The sequence below is a fragment of the Acomys russatus genome, chromosome 6, assembly GCF_903995435.1.
Source record: "Acomys russatus chromosome 6, mAcoRus1.1, whole genome shotgun sequence".
Taxonomy (NCBI): domain Eukaryota; kingdom Metazoa; phylum Chordata; class Mammalia; order Rodentia; family Muridae; genus Acomys; species Acomys russatus.
In genome coordinates, this window is record NC_067142.1 from 85944896 (window position 1) to 85968545 (window position 23650).

At 48.0% G+C, this 23650-nt stretch overlaps 1 protein-coding gene across 3 annotated transcripts in view; it reads right to left on the reverse strand.

The window, feature by feature from the left end:
* The window catches only part of Rcor3 (REST corepressor 3), a 43600-nt gene that overhangs the window by 12520 nt on the left and 7430 nt on the right, over nucleotides 1–23650 (reverse strand). For all 3 annotated transcript variants that reach the window (XM_051148154.1, XM_051148155.1, XM_051148156.1), the window contains exons 4-9: nucleotides 21486–21538; nucleotides 15270–15431; nucleotides 11252–11376; nucleotides 10558–10636; nucleotides 7157–7375; nucleotides 2779–2856 (exon numbers count right to left, since the gene is read on the reverse strand). In XM_051148154.1, coding sequence (XP_051004111.1) covers nucleotides 2779–2856; nucleotides 7157–7375; nucleotides 10558–10636; nucleotides 11252–11376; nucleotides 15270–15431; nucleotides 21486–21538 — 716 coding nt within the window. The remainder of the gene's footprint in view (nucleotides 1–2778; nucleotides 2857–7156; nucleotides 7376–10557; nucleotides 10637–11251; nucleotides 11377–15269; nucleotides 15432–21485; nucleotides 21539–23650) is intronic.

A 23650-nucleotide genomic window follows, 5' to 3' on the forward strand; every position in this document is an offset into this window, starting at 1 on the left:
AAAAACTTAAAACCAAATGAGTGAGCAAAGCCCTTAGCAACGGTGAGCACTGAATTTAGTGACCTGACCCCTTCAAAGGCTACAACATTCTGTATTAGGTGAGGTCTAGCCCACGGGTGAAGGGCCACCCTTCAGTGTCTTTCCCGTGACACGATCAGTGTTCCAGAATAGATCCATTCGAGTTGCCCTGTTCTGACAGCAACAAAAACATGACAACACAAACACACTGTGGAGACCTTCTGGTGCTTGATGTACTTCGAGTCACGTGAGATCATTAAGTCACCCAGTGACACCCAGACCTCAGTGAGCTCATTTTCAAGGCTCAGATTTTGGTGGTTTTATTTTGCTCATTCTTATATCAAAAGATATAATAAATGCTTGACCACTTCTAATCCAGTAGCTGGCCTAAAACGTGAACCTACCAAACAATTTTGCTATTCTGTGACACTTTGAGTGTTTACAGTAGTCTAACGCACACTGACCAATAGCGTCTAAAACCCTGAGCTGCAGGAGATGCTGCTGGTTATTATCTGGTCACCTTGGCAACCTCCCTGAGCCCTGGCCTCCTCCTACAGCAGCTGCCTCAGTTACCTGTCTATAACGATCAGAAGGTGCACAGGGGTCACTGCTCACAGTGCTGTCACATCTATGCCACGGTAGTGAGTGAAACTATCCTGTGGTACTATTAAATGTTTAAGGTTAGAATTAACTCTTTCTTGAAGATTTGGTACTTTTACTGTAAAAGAATTTGGGCTTTTTTTCTTGTGAAAGAAAAATGTTGACTGTAAGTTATTCGGCCTTTCCCCAGTCCTATGGAAATTTCAGCAGGGGAGCTCCTAGAAATTCTTTACTTCATTTAAATTTTCAACCCTTTTTTGTTGTTGTTGTTGTTTTAAAATTTTCTGTGTGTGTGCGTTTTGCCTGCATGTGTGTCTGTGTACTAAGTGCATGCCTGCTGCCTGAGGAGGCCAGAAGGCAGCATCCAGTCCTCCGGAACTGGAGTTACAGATGGGTGGTTAGCACTAGGTGGGTGCTGGGAACTGAATGTAGGTCCTCTGGAAGAGCAGTCAGTGCTCTTAACTGCCAAGCCATTTCTCTAGCCTCTAAAATTTCAAACTTTCAGCATAAAAATTCTTCCTAGTAGTTCCATGGTTTGTTTTTAATAATATTTGTTTATTGCATATGAGTGCTTTATCTGCAGAAGAGGGCATCAGATGACATTATAGATGGCTGTGAGTTACTATGTGGTTGCTGGGAATTGAACTCAGGACCTCAGGAAGAGCAGGTGGTACTCTTAACCACTGAGCCATCTCTCCAGCCCCAATAATATTTATTTATTTAGTGAGGGCATGTGCATGCCATGGTGCATGGATAGAGGTCAAACGACAACTTTAAGGACTCAGTTCTCTCTTTCAACACGTGGATTCTGGGCATCATACTATGGTTTTCAGTGTTGGCAGCACTGCCCTTACTTGCTGACCATCCCATTACAGCACCCCACAACCACACCTTGCCAAGTTCTTTTTGAGACAGGATCTCTCTGTGTAGCCCAGGCTGTCCCTCTGTCCTCTGTACCCCAAGTACTGATATTAAAGGCGTGTGCACCCCCATGCTTTTGTTTGTTTGTTGGTTGGTTGGTTTTTTGAGACAGGGTTTCTCTGTGTAGCCTTGGCTGTCCTGGACTTGCTTTATAGACCAGGCTGACTTTGAACTCACAGTTACCCACCTGCCTCTGCCTCCTGAGTCCTGGGATTAAAGGCATGCACTACCACATCCAGCCCTGCCATGCTTTTAATACCTGCTATACTTGTGTAATTTTTAAATTAGTATTTGAAACTTTTGCTTTATATATATTTAATATATGATTAAATACAAATTAAAATAATCAATTCAAAATTTAAAGTTTCCTTTTGTAATAATATAGGACAATAACATGTTTCATGCTACAGCTCCCTTAATTCAATGTCACAACAGTATATCCGTTTACCTATGGGGCTTGGAATGAGATTTATACCTGATCTACGGATTTCTCATTGCTCCTCACAACCTAAAGCTGATGTGGGGAGCAATGTTCTTGTACCCCTGCTCTACGGCTTCCTCCCTAGCCCCACCTCCTTTTCATCTGTAGCTATGTAGTCAAATGCAGGAGGCACAGATAGGCCCCACAGGAACACACGTAACTATGTGATCACTATATACCCAGAAAGGCCAAACTTTTGTAAGAAGACTTGATTGGATTTTAGGGGCATTTAAGTTCTCCTATGATTACCAGGAACAAAGAAACAAAACACAAATAAGGCTGAAAAATGGGTAATATATATCTTTATATATGAGATTTTGTATTTTCAGGCAGAGTGTAAAATACACACAGGAAAAAAAAATCCCCATTGAAATTTGAGCCAAAACAAGTATCTTAAAATATGATTTTGTGTAAGAAAAACCCTTGTGATTTATCCTTCCAGTGTTGCCAGTTCACACAGGCAGAAAGGGCTCTGAGCAAACCCTGCTTATGCCTCGGTGCACAGCAGCCTTCCCGCGGCCTATACACTAGGCTTGCTCTTAGTGCAGCTTTCCTAAGGACTTGCTGAGGGCGCGGGAAATGAGTTAATTTAAATACAAAAAAGCCGGTCAAGACTCAAAAGACCAACTATGTAAATGAAAAGTTAGGCATGATAAACTGTCCGTTACTGTGAAACCTTCAAAAGGGACCTGAATAAAACCTGAGCACTGGGCAACTCAGAAGAACAGGTGCTTAGTCACAAGTGTTCAGCATCATACCTCAGGAGGTTTGAACTCTTCAATTCCACCTTCCATTTTCTGCTTAAGTGCACTGTTTACTTGCTTAGCATTCTGAACCTTCACAAAAAAACAGAACATGAGTCAGGTCAGGCACTTAGGAAATCCTCATGAGTACTACACACACACAGCACAACCGCCTTACACAGGCGATCAGCACACACAGCACAACCGCCTTACACAGGCGATCAGCACACACACACAGCACAACCGCCTTACACAGGCGATCAGCACAACCGCCTTACACAGGCGATCAGCACAACCGCCTTACACAGGCGATCAGCACACACAGCACAACCGCCTTACACAGGCGATCAGCACACACAGCACAACCGCCTTACACAGGCGATCAGCACACACACACAGCACAACCGCCTTACACAGGCGATCAGCACACACAGCACAACTGCCTTACACAGGCGATCAGCACACACAGCACAACCGCCTTAAACAGGCGATCAGCACACATAGCACAACCGCCTTACACAGGCGATCAGCACAACCGCCTTACACAGGCGATCAGCACACACAGCACAACCGCCTTACACAGGCGATCAGCACACACAGCACAACCGCCTTAAACAGGCGATCAGCACACATAGCACAACCGCCTTACACAGGCGATCAGCACAACCGCCTTACACAGGCGATCAGCACACACAGCACAACTGCCTTACACAGGCGATCAGCACACACAGCACAACCGCCTTAAACAGGCGATCAGCACAACCGCCTTACACAGGCGATCAGCACAACCGCCTTACACAGGCGATCAGCACACACAGCACAACCGCCTTAAACAGGCGATCAGCACACATAGCACAACCGCCTTGGGTGTGAGTTCAGGAGGACAGACCTAAGTGTCACACACAGGCTCTGTAGATGGATCAACCCTAATACCATCATGTTCCGACCAAATGGCAAGTGTTTCTGTAATGATGATGATGATGACAGTCACTAGTATTTGCCAGCTATAAAACATCCTTCTTGATACATCAAAACCACTCAATTCTCACAACCATTCTGTGTGGCAAATACAACTAGCTCTGCATAATACAACATACATATTCTTAGAAGTTACCATATTATATAAAATCCGCAGTTAATGAAAACCTGCACCTTATGGGAAAGGATGCCTATTGGGCAGAATATTCAAAACCTTTTTCAAAAGTGAAAAGACAGGTATCTAATAAAAACGGGAACACAATTTTATATACTCTAAATGGCTAAGAAATGGATAAATGCTACAATAAAGATGGCACCTGACCTTATAATGATAATTCAGGTTTGTGTGAAGACAGATGTCAAACAGGCTGCAGCCTCACAGCCACTGTGCATGGCACAAAGAGGGCTACTTGTAATTCTGCCCAAGTTTTACGTCAGATGTGCGTCATTCCCAACACACAGTGTACTGACACAGCTGCCACACAATGGAGGTGTGTAGATGTGTTCAGTCAAGTAGGTATAGTTTTTCGCTGACAGAAAAATTATATATTGGCCAATACAAAATTCACACTCTGCTCAAAGTGTTTGCCAGCCTATCAGATGCCCCTGGACAAACATGCTTTCAAACAGGAGCTGAGCAGACCTGACTCTGCCTCTGCTGGAAGCATACATAGAAAATAAAATATAAGGTGCCCAGAAGTTAGAAAATCTTTCAAGGTCATACATGTAAGAGGCGCGATCTAGATGTAATCCAAGCCTCAAACCATCACTCTATGAGCAGCGTCACTGTCCATGTAGACTGCCGCTTGCTAGCCCCTCCCTTTTGGCTGTACGCCCCCAGTTTGGACAGACAAATACTTTTAGGCCACTCATCACTTTTTCAGCCAGCTCATCTGGAATAAAGCAAGGATGGCTTCTAGTGAGTTAGCTGGCCCTGTCGGGAAGACCCAGAGAGGAGGAGGAGAGAAGAGCGTCTAAGATTTGATTCCCGGAACCCACACAGCAGCTCCTAACTGTCTGCAGTTCCAGGGAACTGGACAGCATCTTATGATCTCTTTGGGCACCAGCTAAACACGTGATAAATATATACAGACACAGGCAAAGCACTCCTACACAGAAAATAAAATAAAACATTCATTAGTTAAGAGAGACAGAGAGAGAGAGAGAAAAAGCTGGGCAGTGGCAGCACATGCCTTTAATCCCAGCACTGAGGAGGCAGGCTAAGTGGATCCCTGAGTTCAAGGCCAGCCTGGGCTACAGCAAGTTCCAGGACAGCCAGCAAAGAGAAACATTGTCTTCAAAAGAAAACAACAACAACAAAACCACCACGAACACCACCACCACCAACACTACCACCACCAACAAAAAACCCCAAACTAACAAAAAGCAGATGCTGGGGAAGTGTGATCAGCAGCCATTTGCTCAGTGTAAGCTGAGTTACTACTGGTACAAACCTTAACTATGTCATGCATCAAGTGCATAAGCAAGGAAGGAAACCTAAAATGGCCTACAGGGGCTGGCAAAATGGCTCAGCAGCTAAGTGCTTGCCACCAAGGCTGATGACCTTGGTTCGGTGAAGATGTAAGGAGAAAGCTGAGTCCTACAGATTCCCCCCGACCTCCCCAAGGGTGCTGTGGGCATGCAAAAACACAAATAAATAAATGCTAAAATAAATTGTGAGGAAAGAAGAGAAGCAGAGTGGCAGATGCAGATAATGGGCTTCCCCTCCCTCCTACGAGTTCTGAGAAGATCATAGGCAAAGTACTGAACAGCGGTTCTCAGCTGTGGGCACAACCCTTTGCAGGTCAAATGACCTTTCATGGGAACTGCCTAAGACCATTAGAAAACACAGACATTTACAATTTGATTCGTAACAGTAGCAAAAACACAGTTATGAAGTAGCAATGAAAATAACTTTATGGTTGGGGGCCAGCACAACACAGGGGACTGTATTAAAGGGGCACAGCCTTAGGAGGGTTGAGGACTGTTGCTCTAGAAGATTCCCATGGAGAAGTGCTGCAGATTGGAAGATGGAGTCTTTGATAGAAAAAACTAACGAAAAATAGGAAGAGGACTAAGAAAGGTCAGATGCTCAAAAGCCACGTGGACAAGTCACTGTGTGTGGCCACGTGGCCAAGTCACTATGTCAGACACAGCTCTACATTCTCACCATGTGTGGCTGTGTGGCCATGAGGCCAAGTCACTACTTCAGACAAAGCTTTACATTCTCACCATATGTGGCCACGTGACCAAGTCACCATGTGAGACACAGCTCTACGTTCTCACCATGTGTGATCTTGTTTCCAACCCTGAACACTAACTCACTTCTGGATGACACAGAAGCTGAGAGAAGGTAGAAAGTCCCTAAGGGAAGACAAGTCGAAGGCAAAGCCAGAGTGACTAACTGTAACTCGGTGGTTCCTAATTGTAACCACGTCATTGTAACAGCAGCAGGAGAGATCACCAGTATATTTTCACAGGGCATTATGGCATATCATCCAAGTCTCCATACTAGGGTCTTAGCATCAAAAAGCCACGAGGACATTTTAAAATGTCACTACAATGACACACTAAGGGCTCACAAGGTGCCAAACATCCTACGCACATCACTGCACACAGCTTTCAACACCTTGCAGAAAAGGGTGGCTACTGTGCCTTATTTCCCAGGATATCTGAAGCCCAGTGAGCTACAGGATATGCTCAGAGTCAGTGGGAAGGGCACAGCGCTGGATGTGTATCTACAGGCAGTGAGCTACAGGATGAGCTCAGGGTCAGTGGGAAGGGTACAGCGCTGGATGTGCATCTACAGGCAGTGAGCTACAGGATGAGCTCAGGGTCAGTGCGAAGGGCACAGCGCTGGATGTGCATCTACAGGCAGTGAGCTACAGGATGAGCTCAGGGTCAGTGGGAAGGGCACAGCGCTGAATGTATATCTACAGGCAGTGAGCTACAGGATGAGCTCAGGGTCAGTGGGAAGGGTACAGCGCTGGATGTGTATCTACAGGCAGTGAGCTACAGGATGAGCTCAGGGTCAGTGGGAAGGGCACAGCGCTGGATGTGCATCTACAGGCAGTGAGCTACAGGATGAGCTCAGGGTCAGTGGGAAGGGCACAGCGCTGGATGTGTATCTACAGGCAGTGAGCTACAGGATGAGCTCAGGGTCAGTGGGAAGGGCACAGCGCTGGATGTGCATCTACAGGCAGAGGGAATTCCATAAGCTGTGAGAAACTGTAAGGAGTAACACTGGCTAGAGACTTTGCTTAGGAGCAGCGGACCACAGCTGAAGCACCCCAAAACAAACACCACCCCCTGAAGCCCTACAGGTCGCAACTTCTAGAAAAGACCATCTGCGTACTACAGAGCTCAATCTAAACAACAGCAGATGAACAAATGCATCATGGAATTTACGGGATACCTGGCGCTTTAGAGAGATCAGCTCCATGTCCAGTTGCCTCAGGATGGTGTTGGCTGCGTTGGGGCTACAGGAAACAGCCAGCACATCCTCCTGGGTTAAGTACATGCCCTTAGGGGGGCGGCACTTGGAGCGCTGAGAGTGGTGACGGTGCTGCAGGCTCTGGTGCTCTCTCCTCCCCAGGCCGACCCTGCTGGTGGGGACAGCCTGTTCAGCATTTCCCTACAAGAACAGAAGAACACAGCCTTTGTTTTTCACAAATGAACACAGAATGGACAATCTACCACCAACAGAAAAATCTTCTGCACTGAAAAATACTCCCAACCAGTTTTATTACGTACAAGTCTAAGGGAGACATACAAGTTGGGGTGTGACACCACGACAAATTATATTTATGAATAATTCAATAAAATGTTTGTTTTCTAGATCCTGAGGACTATAATACAGAAAAAAAAAAAAATAAGTTTCACTGTAGATTCTTCCCCTTTGCTTATGCCATGAAGTGCAAAGAAACAGCGTGTCCCAAACTACAAACTATCACACAAAGGCCTGCATAAAGAGCAACAAGAAAACCACAACTTAGAAATTACATGTAGCACATTCAGCAGCATGTAAAAAGAGAATTTTTAAAATTTTTTTATTTTGTTTTCAGGGTTTCTCTGTGTAACAGCTCTGGCTGTCCTGGAACTCCCTCTGTAGACCAGGCTGGTTTCAGACTCATAGAGACCCACCTGCCTCTGCCTCTCAAGAGCTGGGATCAAAGGTGTGCACTGCCACCATGCAGAAAGAGCAAGGTTTTATTTCACTTGGAGTTCAGAACACTGTCTGCCTCTAGAGGTTAGACTGGACACCAGGTGACCTTGCCTTCCACGGCATAAATAGTGTCAAATGTGTGTGTGGCTTGTATATGACACAACTCCACATCCAAGTATTGGGTATCAGTTTAGGCCACACAAGAATTTTTAAAAAGTTGTTCTAAAAATGATGGCAATGAACCCAGCGGAAGCTGTTGGGAGGAACACACTCCAATCTCTGAGGTCTCACAGATACACGTGAACTTCTAAAGGACAGTCCTCAGGGAAAAGGGAAGTCTGCACAAAGGAAGGACCCTGTCAAGAAAGACCCAGATAATCAATACATTTACACATAAATTGAAAAAAGAGAACACTGGATTTAAGTTTGAATAAGTTAAAAACAAACAAACAAACAAACAAAAAACAGGATGTGATGAAAACTATGAGTAAAATCACAAGCCTGCAGGGTTTGGAGTCAAAGCAAGTAAAGGTAAAGCCACTAAAGAGTCCAGCACTAGAGTGTGGCCCCAATACAGCAGACAGCCCCTCCTGAGTACACAAGAGCAAAACACAGAAAGGAAAGAATGGAATATTTACTTTCACACTTCAAAAGCCAGGATAGTAGGCAAGGCAAACGGACAGCAAAAGGCAAGTGCGGGGCTGGGGGATGGGCTCAGGCAGGGAAGCGCTCGCTGTGCAGTGTGAGGACCCGGGTGGTGAACCCCTGGTACAGCAAGAAGCACTGTCTATAACTCCAGAGAGACAGGGGTCCTGGCAGCTCATTGGCTGGCCAGACTAGTCAGAGCAGCAAGCTCAGTGAGAGACCCTGCCTCAAAAAATGAAAGAGAGAAAGATGGACACAAACGGAGGAAGATGCCTGACACTGACCTCTGGCCTCTACACTAGAGACATGTATGAGTGCATGAGACAGACAGACAGACAGACATGACTAAGCAATCCGGTTCTAAGAGGGCTATAGTAAGAACAGCAGAAGAGGGAAAAGGGGAATTTAAAGAAGCAGGAAGAAAACAATTCCACCAAACATGAGCCACGGGCAGGAAGAGATTGCTCAGAGCTAACTGCAAGTCCTGCTCTGGCAGAGGCCCTGAGTCCTGTCACCAGCACCGACACTGAGTGGCTCACGGCTGCCTGCAGCTCCAGCTTCAGGAGACCCCGTGCCCTTTCTTGGCCTCTACAGGTCTGCACATATTCACATATACATGTATGTGATTAAATTTTTTTAATAAAAAAAAAAAAATAAGTTGAACCACAATGCTTATGGCTTAAGTGGAAGCAAAAGCAAAGCAGATGAAGAAATTAGGAATCTCAAAGTAGCTGGTACTTGAAAATTATTAAAATCTGAAAATTAGGAAAGTTAGAAAACATCAAGTTGATGTAAGATTTTAAAATGTCATTAGTGGAGAAAGTTCACAGGATGGTAAGGTCTAGAAGGGGCAGAGCTTTCTACTCAGTGGCAGTTGCTGGGGAAAACATGTCACCCACTTGGAAAAACAGTGGTTCAGCAGCCTCTAGTCCAGTGCTATTCCTACTGCAGCCAGCTGCCTCAGCTCACGCCCTCACCTGGCAGGACCCTAACATTTTACAAATACGTAGTTCCTTACCTTATTAGACAGCACGTGTACCAGGTTAGGCTTTTCTTACTGACTGTTGTCCTTCTGGCCAGCGCACTGGGGCAGCTGAGCACTCTGGGGTCTCCCACCTCCCCCTGGGCCACTCAGTGTGCACTGCTCTCCATACACCTGCCACTATCGAATTTGCTATAACATGGGAAAAACAGCTCTGAGGAAAACTGGGTAACAAAAGCAGAAACCCTAAAATTTTACCTAACAGCCGTTAGCATGTGAAGACAAGTTTATTTTAATGTTTTAGGATTAATGTCGTGGCAGAGCTGCCTTACCTGTGACTAGAGGTGACCCCATACCACTATCTGAGGGCTGTAGAGGTTCCGGGCACTACAGTAGTTTCCAACTTCAAGCCCCCATTGAAGTCTACTTCCTAAACCACCATTATACAAAAACTCTTTCTTCTTTTCCCCAAAGATGTATTTTTAAGTGTGTGTGTATGTGTGTGTGTGTACATAGGTTTATTTTTAATTACTTGTGTATGTATGTGCATGCAGGCTTATTTTTAATTGTGTGTGTATGTATGTGTGTACATGTGGGTATGTTTATTTTTAATTACATGTGTGTGTGTGTGTGTGTGTAGACATGTGAGTACAGGTGCCCACTGAGGCCAGACATTTGGACCTCCTAGAGCTGGAGTTACAGGCACTTAGAGACCAGACCTCAGTGTTGGGAACCAAACCCCAGTCCTCTGAAAAAGCAGTGAGTGCTCCTAGCCCCTGAGCCATCACTCCAACCTACTCTGGGACAGGGTCTCTTCGTGTAGTCCTGACTGGCCTGGAACTCTCTAAGTAGACAAGGCTGGCCCCAAACTCACAGCCCTACCTGCCTCTGCAGCTCAAGCACTGGGATTAGGGATGTGCACCGCCACACCTGCCTCTAGGCCTCTTTACCCCCTTAACGTGAAGTGTCAAGTCAGGCATTCAGAGCAGGCTAGCATAACGAGAACGACGGCTTAGATCATCACCTCTTTTTTGGCTTCTTTTTTTGGGTCATAGTCACTGTCATTCCCGTCCATGGCGTGTGTTTCTTCCACGTCATCATCACTGAAAGACATAAGATTAGTGGGCCTTCTAGCAACTACTGCGTATGCCTGGGAGTTCTCACTAGGAAGAGCACTTATAGTCTGGATCCCTACAGTTCTGGGAAACATTCATCCTTTGGGCCTTACAGAATCATTCAGGCAACATTTGCAGCTGAATAAGAGATTCACGGGGGGGAAATTTTGAAGCTCCCTTTGGGGAGAACACACGCACAGTTTGGGGTGAAGCTGGTAACCTCACTTCTGTGCTTGTGTGAAGAGTGACAACACAATTATAGCGATGGGGACTTCCGCTGCCCGGGAACTATACTTCAGCAAATGTCAAGGCCATCTTACACAGAATATGCTCTTTACTATATCTGTGTGTGGAGGGCTGGGATGGAGTGCAGGCCTCACAGGTTCCAGTGCTCTACCACTGAGTTACACGCCTGGATGTCCTTAACCACACCGGACAAGCAACACTGAGGGAAGCCTCGGAGCAGGAAGTTCCCAGGGAAGGCTCTGAGCACTCGGCTCCTCATAGTACACGGCGCGGTAGCAGCTTTTGGTCTTATGAAAAGTACACAATCCAGTGCAAGGTCCCCAACAATGCATCAGAGGGAAGGCACACATTACCCACCTGTCACCCTGACTGTGTCTATTGGCTAGTTTACGAGCCTGGCGATCCATCAAACTTGTTCTTGAGCGAGTTTTTTTCCAAGAATAGTAATACTTTACGAGACTTGCAATTGTCTTATCTGGAAGCTTAAAAAAAAATATCTGTTACTATTGGAAACTTTAATTCATAAACTCTGATTACAAATGGATAACGTTATCCTATTCTTTGATAATCAAGGTGTAAGTGAGAACGAGGTACTGGGTGCCACCGTGAAGGAGGAGAGCTAGAGGCACGATGCTCCAGTGTCACTGACACTGCTGAATCATGTTCCTGCTGGTTCTCGGGAGAGGAAAATGTTACAAACTAACTTAGTGAGACTGCCCCCCAAGGTCACCAGCAAGGCCAAGCTAGCACTCAGCATTTGTGTCCTTAGAATAACGCAATTGTCTTCCTCTAGTTTAGAGCTTTTGGTACATAAAGGAAATCAGCATAAGCTCCATGGACCGTAGAGTGAGGTCTTCTGATCTGTCCTCTCTCAAGTAGCAACTACTCAGGACTTTTGAACGATGAGCTTTTAAAATCACTTTAGTTTTATATTTACATCTTAGTAAATAACACAACAGATCTTAACCACTGAACAGCCTCTGCATATTACAGCGGCTGACCATCACATGTATTGTGTGTCTCACTGCCAACTAAGGATGTGAACTACCTACCAAAATGTCCCTTCAATTAGAGAAGTCACGTGGGTACAGAAACATTGCTTAAAATACACAAAGGTGTGAACTGTACATTGTTTTGGTGCAACACTAGAAATTTAACAACAAGCAATCTAGACAATATGGCAATACAGACAGCGATATAGTGAAACAGACATTTTTCCTTGAAAAAACAAAAGCCAAAAGGCTCCAACAACCCCAGCAGAACCCAGACAACACTGTCTCAACATACAGGACAGGACAACACTGTCACAACACACAGAACAGGACAACACTGTCATGGCACACAGGACACAAACAAAACTGGCACTACACACAGGATAGGACAACACTGTCACGACACACGGGACAGGACAACACTGGCACTAAACACAGGACACTGACAACACTGGCACTACACATAGGACAGGACAATACTGGCACGACACACAGGACACAGACAACACTGGCACTACACACAGGACAGGACAACACTGGCACGACACACAGGACACACACAACACTGGCACGACACACAGGACACACACAACACTGGCACGACACACAGGACAAGACAACACTGGCACGACACACAGGACACAGACAACACTGGCACTACACACAGGACAGGACAACACTGGCACTACACACAGGACAGGAAACACTGGCATGACACACAGGACAGGACAACATTGGCACTACACACAGGACACACACAACACTGGCACTACACACAGGACAGGACAACACTGGCACTACACACAGGACAGGACAACACTGGCACGACACACACAACACTGGCACTACACACAGGACAGGACAACACTGGTACTACACACAGGACACACACAACACTGGCACTACACACAGGACACACACAACACTGGCACGGCACACAGGACAAGACAACACTGGCACTACACACAGGACAAGACAACACTGGCACGACACACAGGACACACACAACACTGGCACTACACACAGGACAGGACAACACTGGCACTACACACAGGACACAGACAACACTGGCACGACACACAGGACACACACAACACTGACACTACACACAGAACAGGACAACACTGGCACGACACACAGGAAAGGACAACACTGGCACTACACACAGGACAGGACAACACTGGCACTACACACAGGACACAGACAACACTGGCACGACACACAGGACACACACAACACTGGCACTACACACAGGACAGGACAACACTGGCACTACACACAGGACACACACAACACTGACACTACACACAGAACAGGACAACACTGGCACTACACACAGGACAGGACAACACTGGCACTACACACAGGACAAAGACAACACTGGCACTACACACAGGACACACACAACACTGGCACTACACACAGAACAGGACAACACTGGCACTACACACAGGACAGGACAACACTGGCACGACACACAGGACACAGACAACACTGGCACTACACACAGGACAAGACAACACTGGCACGACACACAGGACACACACAACACTGGCACTACACACAGGACAGGACAACACTGGCACGGCACACAGGACACATACAACACTGGCACTACACACAGGACAGGACAACACTGGCACTACACACAGGACACAGACAACACTGGCACGACACACAGGACACACACAACACTGGCACTACACACAGGACAGGACAACACTGGCACTACACACAGGACACACACAACACTGACACTACACACAGAACAGGACAACACTGGCACTACACACAGGACAGGACAACACTGGCACTACACACAGGACACAGACAACACTGGCACTACACACAGGACACACACAACACTGGCACTACACACAGAACAGGACAACACTGGCACTACACACAGGACAGGACAACACTGGCACGACACACAGGACACAGACAACACTGGCACTACACACAGGACAAGACAACACTGGCACGACACACAGGACACACACAACACTGGCACTACACACAGGACAGGACAACACTGGCACGGCACACAGGACACATACAACACTGGCACTACACACAGGACAGGACAACACTGGCACTACACACAGGACACAGACAACACTGGCACGACACACAGGACACACACAACACTGGCACTACACACAGGACAGGACAACACTGGCACTACACACAGGACACACACAACACTGACACTACACACAGAACAGGACAACACTGGCACTACACACAGGACAGGACAACACTGGCACTACACACAGGACACAGACAACACTGGCACTACACACAGGACACACACAACACTGGCACTACACACAGAACAGGACAACACTGGCACTACACACAGGACAGGACAACACTGGCACGACACACAGGACACAGACAACACTGGCACTACACACAGGACAAGACAACACTGGCACGACACACAGGACACACACAACACTGGCACTACACACAGGACAGGACAACACTGGCACTACACACAGGACAGGACAACACTGGCACGGCACACAGGACAGGACAACACTGGCACTACACACAGAACAGGACAACACTGACACTACACAAACAACATAGGCACTACACACAGGATATAGACAACACTGGCACGTGACACAGGACACACAACACTGGTATGATACACAGGACACACACAACATTGGCATAATGGAAGTTTAGGACAGACTTTCATGTTGGAATTATGGCAGTCTTTATACCAAAGCCCACCTCTCCCTCTCCGTGTTACTTTAGTATTGTCCAGACTCTGCTTTTTAATTAGTCTGTCCTATTTCATGGGGTCAGCTCAGGACACATGTAGATATGAGCAATACTAAGGGGCCTCAGTAAGTTGTATGTACATGTGTGTGCGTGTATACATACATAAATGTAACAATAATAGTTAAAGTGTTTGTGAATTTGAAAGGGAGGTGAGAAACATGGAAGGAGTTGTGAGGGCTGGCGGGGGGAAGCAGCATCGTGGGTGCGGTGCTCATGTACTCTCTCAAAACTTAAACAAAGAAGGACTTTCATATGCAAGATGAAAGAGAATCCTGAAGTTAAAAATCAAAACATTAAAAATACATTTAAAAAGAAAGTTAAATTATTCCCCCACAAAACCCATCAAATTAATTTAATAACTATTACTCACACGTTTGAGACCAGATAAAAATGATTCATTAATGAAATAGCAGACACCTGTGATGCACGGACACTGCAGAAAACACAGCTGCAAATACACTCATCTCAGAAACTTTTAATGTTAAACCTAAGTGAAAACATTTTATGTGTAGTAAGTAGGTAGTAGTCAGTATCATAAAGCAGTTATTACAATGATAGTTCAGGTAATATCAAAACCATCATACCATTTGCTGAATCCTGTGGAAGCTCTTCCCGTGAAAGCTGAAGGCTTGTTCAAACAGGACTTTGTCCTCCACCGTCCACTCATCTGGGAAGGGCGTGAAGTTCGGGAGGTCCGCGAGGGACTTCTCAATGTTGTGTTTATGCCAAAACAACATGCCCAGCGCCTTTGGAGAGAGACCATTCCCCTGTGAGCGCCTTGGAGAGAGACCACTTCCTTGTGGCTTTAACGGGCTTATTTCCACCACATTTCAGAGTCAAACACAAATCCGATTAAAAAATTTTAGACTATGTCTTCAACTTACCACAAACTCAGTCTGGGGCCTTTAGAAGGGTAACAGGCTACTTATGTATTTTAAATCTGGGTCTCAGAACAAGTACTTGTATATAGCATTTGCTATGGAAGAAGAGGTGAGTTGGAGTGACCGACTCTAAGCAGGGCTGCAGGCTGAGTGACTGACTCTAAGCAGGGCTGCAGGCTGAGTGACTGACTGTAAGCAGGGCTGCAGGCTGAGTGACTGACTGTAAGCAGGGCTGCAGGCTGAGTGACTGACTCTAAGCAGGGCTGCAGGCTGAGTGACTGACTGTAAGCAGGGCTGCAGGCTGAGTGACTGACTGTAAGCAGGGCTGCAGGCTGAGTGACTGACTCTAAGCAGGGCTGCAGGCTGAGTGACTGACTGTAAGCAGGGCTGCAGGCTGAGTGACTGACTGTAAGCAGGGCTGCAGGCTGAGTGACTGACTCTAAGCAGGGCTGCAGGCTGAGTGACTGACTGTAAGCAGGGCTGCAGGCTGAGTGACTGACTGTAAGCAGGGTTGCAGGCTGAGTGACTGACTGTAAGCAGGGCTGCAGGCTGAGTGACTGACTGTAAGCAGGGCTGCAGGCTGAGTGACTGACTCTAAGCAGGGCTGCAGGCTGAGTGACTGACTGTAAGCAGGGCTGCAGGCTGAGTGACTGACTGTAAGCAGGGCTGCAGGCTGAGTGACTGACTCTAAGCAGGGCTGCAGGCTGAGTGACCGACTCTAAGCAGGGCTGCAGGCTGAGTGACCGACTCTAAGCAGGGCTGCAGGCTGAGTGACCGACTCTAAGCAGGGCTGCAGGCTGAGTGACTGACTGTAAGCAGGGCTGCAGGCTGAGTGACTGACTGTAAGCAGGGCTGCAGGCTGAGTGACTGACTGTAAGCAGGGCTGCAGGCTGAGTGACTGACTGTAAGCAGGGCTGCAGGCTGAGTGACTGACTGTAAGCAGGGCTGCAGGCTGAGTGACTGACTGTAAGCAGGGTTGCAGGCTGAGTGACTGACTGTAAGCAGGGCTGCAGGCTGAGTGACTGACTGTAAGCAGGGCTGCAGGCTGAGTGACTGACTGTAAGCAGGGCTGCAGGCTGAGTGACCGACTCTAAGCAGGGCTGCAGGCTGAGTGACCGACTCTAAGCAGGGCTGCAGGCTGAGTGACCGACTCTAAGCAGGGCTGCAGGCTGAGTGACCGACTGTAAGCAGGGCTGCAGGCTGAGTGACTGACTGTAAGCAGGGCTGCAGGCTGAGTGACTGACTCTAAGCAGGGCTGCAGGCTGAGTGACTGACTCTAAGCAGGGCTGCAGGCTGAGTGACTGACTGTAAGCAGGGCTGCAGGCTGAGTGACTGACTGTAAGCAGGGCTGCAGGCTGAGTGACTGACTGTAAGCAGGGCTGCAGGCTGAGTGACCGACTCTAAGCAGGGCTGCAGGCTGAGTGACTGACTGTAAGCAGGGCTGCAGGCTGAGTGACTGACTCTAAGCAGGGCTGCAGGCTGAGTGACTGACTCTAAGCAGGGCTGCAGGCTGAGTGACTGACTCTAAGCAGGGCTGCAGGCTGAGTGACTGACTCTAAGCAGGGCTGCAGGCTGAGTGACTGACTGTAAGCAGGGCTGCAGGCTGAGTGACTGACTGTAAGCAGGGCTGCAGGCTGAGTGACTGACTGTAAGCAGGGCTGCAGGCTGAGTGACCGACTCTAAGCAGGGCTGCAGGCTGAGTGACTGACTGTAAGCAGGGCTGCAGGCTGAGTGACTGACTGTAAGCAGGGCTGCAGGCTGAGTGACTGACTGTAAGCAGGGCTGCAGGCTGAGTGACTGACTGTAAGCAGGGCTGCAGGCTGAGTGACTGACTGTAAGCAGGGCTGCAGGCTGAGTGACTGACTGTAAGCAGGGTTGCAGGCTGAGTGACTGACTGTAAGCAGGGCTGCAGGCTGAGTGACTGACTGTAAGCAGGGCTGCAGGCTGAGTGACTGACTGTAAGCAGGGCTGCAGGCTGAGTGACTGACTGTAAGCAGGGCTGCAGGCTGAGTGACTGACTGTAAGCAGGGCTGCAGGCTGAGTGACCGACTCTAAGCAGGGCTGCAGGCTGAGTGACCGACTCTAAGCAGGGCTGCAGGCTGAGTGACTGACTCTAAGCAGGGCTGCAGGCTGAGTGACTGACTGTAAGCAGGGCTGCAGGCTGAGTGACTGACTCTAAGCAGGGTTGCAGGCTGAGTGACTGACTGTAAGCAGGGCTGCAGGCTGAGTGACTGACTCTAAGCAGGGCTGCAGGCTGAGTGACTGACTCTAAGCAGGGCTGCAGGCTGAGTGACTGACTGTAAGCAGGGCTGCAGGCTGAGTGACTGACTGTAAGCAGGGCTGCAGGCTGAGTGACCGACTGTAAGCAGGGCTGCAGGCTGAGTGACCGACTCTAAGCAGGGCTGCAGGCTGAGTGACCGACTCTAAGCAGGGCTGCAGGCTGAGTGACTGACTCTAAGCAGGGCTGCAGGCTGAGTGACTGACTCTAAGCAGGGTTGCAGGCTGAGTGACTGACTGTAAGCAGGGCTGCAGGCTGAGTGACTGACTGTAAGCAGGGCTGCAGGCTGAGTGACCGACTGTAAGCAGGGCTGCAGGCTGAGTGACCGACTCTAAGCAGGGCTGCAGGCTGAGTGACCGACTCTAAGCAGGGCTGCAGGCTGAGTGACCGACTCTAAGCAGGGTTGCAGGCTGAGTGACTGACTCTAAGCAGGGCTGCAGGCTGAGTGACTGACTGTAAGCAGGGCTGCAGGCTGAGTGACTGACTGTAAGCAGGGCTGCAGGCTGAGTGACTGACTCTAAGCAGGGCTGCAGGCTGAGTGACTGACTGTAAGCAGGGCTGCAGGCTGAGTGACTGACTGTAAGCAGGGCTGCAGGCTGAGTGACTGACTGTAAGCAGGGCTGCAGGCTGAGTGACTGACTCTAAGCAGGGCTGCAGGCTGAGTGACTGACTGTAAGCAGGGCTGCAGGCTGAGTGACTGACTGTAAGCAGGGCTGCAGGCTGAGTGACTGACTCTAAGCAGGGCTGCAGGCTGAGTGACCGACTGTAAGCAGGGCTGCAGGCTGAGTGACTGACTGTAAGCAGGGCTGCAGGCTGAGTGAATGACTGTAAGCAGGGCTGCAGGCTGAGTGACTGACTCTAAGCAGGGCTGCAGGCTGAGTGACTGACTCTAAGCAGGGCTGCAGGCTGAGTGACTGACTGTAAGCAGGGCTGCAGGCTGAGTGACTGACTGTAAGCAGGGCTGCAGGCTGAGTGACTGACTGTAAGCAGGGCTGCAGGCTGAGTGACCGACTCTAAGCAGGGCTGCAGGCTGAGTGACTGACTGTAAGCAGGGCTGCAGGCTGAGTGACCGACTCTAAGCAGGGCTGCAGGCTGAGTGACTGACTGTAAGCAGGGCTGCAGGCTGAGTGACTGACTCTAAGCAGGGCTGCAGGCTGAATGACTGACTGTAAGCAGGGCTGCAGGCTGAGTGACTGACTCTAAGCAGGGCTGCAGGCTGAGTGACTGACTGTAAGCAGGGCTGCAGGCTGAGTGACTGACTGTAAGCAGGGCTGCAGGCTGAGTGACTGACTGTAAGCAGGGCTGCAGGCTGAGTGACTGACTCTAAGCAGGGCTGCAGGCTGAGTGACTGACTCTAAGCAGGGCTGCAGGCTGAGTGACTGACTGTAAGCAGGGCTGCAGGCTGAGTGACTGACTGTAAGCAGGGCTGCAGGCTGAGTGACTGACTGTAAGCAGGGCTGCAGGCTGAGTGACCGACTCTAAGCAGGGCTGCAGGCTGAGTGACTGACTGTAAGCAGGGCTGCAGGCTGAGTGACTGACTCTAAGCAGGGCTGCAGGCTGAGTGACTGACTCTAAGCAGGGCTGCAGGCTGAGTGACTGACTCTAAGCAGGGCTGCAGGCTGAGTGACTGACTCTCAGCAGGGCTGCAGGCTGAGTGACTGACTGTAAGCAGGGCTGCAGGCTGAGTGACTGACTGTAAGCAGGGCTGCAGGCTGAGTGACTGACTGTAAGCAGGGCTGCAGGCTGAGTGACCGACTCTAAGCAGGGCTGCAGGCTGAGTGACTGACTGTAAGCAGGGCTGCAGGCTGAGTGACTGACTCTAAGCAGGGCTGCAGGCTGAGTGACTGACTGTAAGCAGGGCTGCAGGCTGAGTGACTGACTCTAAGCAGGGCTGCAGGCTGAGTGACTGACTGTAAGCAGGGCTGCAGGCTGAGTGACTGACTGTAAGCAGGGCTGCAGGCTGAGTGACTGACTCTAAGCAGGGCTGCAGGCTGAGTGACTGACTGTAAGCAGGGCTGCAGGCTGAGTGACTGACTGTAAGCAGGGCTGCAGCTGAGTGACTGACTCTAAGCAGGGCTGCAGGCTGAGTGACTGACTGTAAGCAGGGCTGCAGGCTGAGTGACTGACTCTAAGCAGGGCTGCAGGCTGAGTGACTGACTGTAAGCAGGGCTGCAGGCTGAGTGACTGACTCTAAGCAGGGCTGCAGGCTCATGGCACGATTCTACTCATCCTACGTCAAGTTGTCATTATGTCAGGGAAATAGTCTAAAAGCAAGCTGCTGAGTGAGTGACTGCGATCCAACCGAGCAGGGAAACATCAAGCGTTAACCTGTTAGGATTATGCTATAGGCTGAGTAATTCTAAGATTTAAGGGTACTTCCATTGCAACTATTCAATTTAATTATGATATCGCATATTTAATAAAGTATTTGCATATTTACTCTGCTGTTACCATAATGCATGCATGCATGTAATTATTGGAAGTCATCTAGGTAACTTCAAGGGCTTGATTGGCAAGTCACTTCTAAAAACTTCATTATCCACCCCCATCTATTGTGAGTAGCAAGGTTTTCTCTTTACTATCAGGCATTAAGCATTACTTAACGAGCAAATGTTTACTCTGGAAACAAAAGGACACAAAATTTTTAGTGGTGAGCCAAAAAATAAATTTCAACCTAAACAAAAAAGTAAGCCAATATATAGCCATATTTTGAAAGATTAACTTTCTCACAGATTAATAAGGAAGGCATGCCAGGTGTTAAGCCAATATATAGTCATATTTTGAAAGATTAACTTTCTCACAGATTAATACGGAAGGCATGCCAGGTGTTAAGCCAATATATAGTCATATTTTGAAAGATTAACTTTCTCAAAGATTAATAAGGAAGGCATGCCAGGTGTGGTGGCGCACGCCTTTAATCACAGCACTGGGGAGACAGAGGCAGGAGGATCTCTCTGAGTTTGAGGCCAGCCTGATCTACAGAGTGAGTCCAGGACAGCCAGAGTTACACAGAGAGACCCTGTCTCAGACAGACAACAAAGAAGGAATACAAACAAAATGAACACGGGCAGGGAGCTAATCCCACCACTGGGGAGACAGAGGCAGGAGGATCACCCCAAATTCCAAGCCAGCAAGACACTGTCTCAAAATCAAATAAGAACTGCTCCCCAAACAACCAAACAAAAACTAAGACCATAAAACAGGTCACCAAAAGCTTAAAAAAAAAAAAACGCCCCAAGTGGTTAATTTATGTTTGGCTCTATAGATAAGCAAATCATTTTCAAAAAGATGACTTCCAGGTTCACACTGTGGGGTGGGTCCCGTGATCCGCGTACACAGACTTGCTCTCTGCTCTCTCCACACCAGCCCACCTGTTCTGCTCATAACTCTGACTCAGGGTGACGTACTCAGCTTTAAAAATCTCTGCTTCACAGCAGGAAGTAGTGCCGCTCGGCTACAGCCCCAGCTACCGGGGCAGCTGAGGCAGGGGGCTGCTGGCTTGGGCAACAGCATGAGATCTGTCTCTTTGTGGGGAAAAAAGGTAGGAGCAATCGAAGGTGCCAGCCTGGCCCCACATGGGTACATGCCCACCACACACATGTAAGCACACACACAGACACGGATGCTCATTTCTCTACTACCTGCTCAACGTTGTAGCCGTGTTTCTCTTTTGCGATGGCGATGTATTCATCCACTGCAAGGAAACAATGGATGGTAATTCATAAACTTCGATTTCTCAGAGATAGTTTTTTTTTTTTTAACATGGTAAAATAATTTACTGCTCTGAGGAAAAAAAAATAGCCAAAGCTGCTATGCATGAAATGCTACCGAAAGAGACGTATAGACAGTGTCAGCGGCTCCCTGCCTGGTTAAAATTTCATTTAACCAGATAGCCCTGTGATCATCTGTGACATAGTTATTACTAAATTAAGGGACATTGCTATAATTATTTTTGCATGCTGAACCTAATTATACTATAAAATATTGAGATAATCCTTGATTTTCAATTATAGCCTTTACCTGAAATGCTTGGCTGTGTAAGACCCTCTCTCAAATTTATAAGCAAGGATGGGGCCTACAATTCTGCAGCTGTACAGAGGAGCGGCCCCCTGCTCAACGCCCTAACACTCTCTTCAGCTCTTCTGCTTGCTTTGTGGTGCTTAGCTTTCTATTTTCACTAATCTTCCACATGCAACTATATGAGCAGAATAATCCAAACGCGCAGCTTTAATGATGATGTGCTGGCTATCCCACGGCCTCGTTACCCCGCACTCCCAACATTCGGGATTCACTCTTATGTAGTGTCGTCCACAGTCACTCCTTTGTCCTTTTAAATTTATTTATTACAACATGTATATGTAATTAGTTCTTTAAACATATTTCCGGGAAGCAGTAATCGTAAGAACTCCACCTGACCCTGGGATGGCTACTGTCTACCTGAACCTGCCTTTCCGGACACGCTCTGCTGCAGCGGTTTCAACTTTTGCACCTTAGGTTCCCGCTCTAAATTTGTGATTAAGACCATACAGCCTCTCAGATTATTATATTTTGTTTAGAATGCAATTAAGTACACTACAGACCTAGAAAGATGCTGACTAAATGTAACAAAAATATAATGCAGTCATATAGATAGCAAATTAAGAAACTCTAGTTAAGCAGAAGCGGCCTCAGTGCTGCCTGGGCGTTAGAGCGTGGCAGGCAGGAGCCGTAAGATGATGCACAGGCGCTGCCTCTAAGATGTGGGCCACATCAGACACCGGTAACTTGGAGACAAAGCTCCCTGAAGGATCTAACACAATGTCGCCTGAGTTGGTCACGGCCTCAGACCTGCTCTGGACAGCCCCACGGACCATCACCACCCCCGACTCAGGCATGCTCTGGACAGCCCCCACGGACCCCTCCATCCCCCGATGTTACCTCTCTGTATTTTGTTTTCGCTTTGATAAAGATGCACTATTGTACAAAACAGCGAGACTCTACGACACTCTGACGCTTGTTTCATGAGTGAAACCTCTGTATGTAACCATAAGCAAACTGGAAGAGGCAAATCTCTCTGAGGCTCTTGTTACATGTTCCTTATGGATGGCCTCCAGCGCGCAGGACCCCAGCTTAGCCGCGGGTGGAGCCTCACCTACCGCGTTACAGCTTTTACGCTATGCAGACTCATGCCCCTTTGCAATTTTTAGCTCCCAATTGCATCGATTAGCATGATTAGATTCTACGCACAGGACAGATAGGACATGGCTATTTTTCTCAAGATTAACTAATCATAACAAGACATAAGTTCGTAAGATGCTAGGAAGAGCTTATTTTATGTCTGCTAGAATGGCTGGCCAGTGTAGCTGCTGTTGTTATTTAATAAACTTGATAGCTGAATGGAGGGATCTTAGTGTTGTTACCTGTGTGTTTCCTATATCTGATGTGCCGCAAAGGATTCGGGTCCGCTACATCACACTGAAGTCTAAAGCCACACCATGATTCAAGAAGTGCATGGTCAGGGATCCAGAAGGTCTCCGTCCAGAGATGGAGAGCACAAGGTGACCTGGTGGCTGCTGAAGAGTCACTCCTCTCACCTTCCCTCTTTAAAATGGGAACGAGAGTGGGTTCCCTGAGGTCTGGAGGCCGAGGAAAAGCCTGTGCAGATGTCTAAATAGTAACTCCCTCGCCTGCTTGAGGATTTAAGCAGCAAAGCCATCAGATCCTAGGTTTTTGCATTCTTCACGGGCCTGACACAAGCTGAAATGATCACATTCACTGTCTTTCAAAAGGAGAAACATTCTAATACAGTGGAGGTTTCCATTAAAAA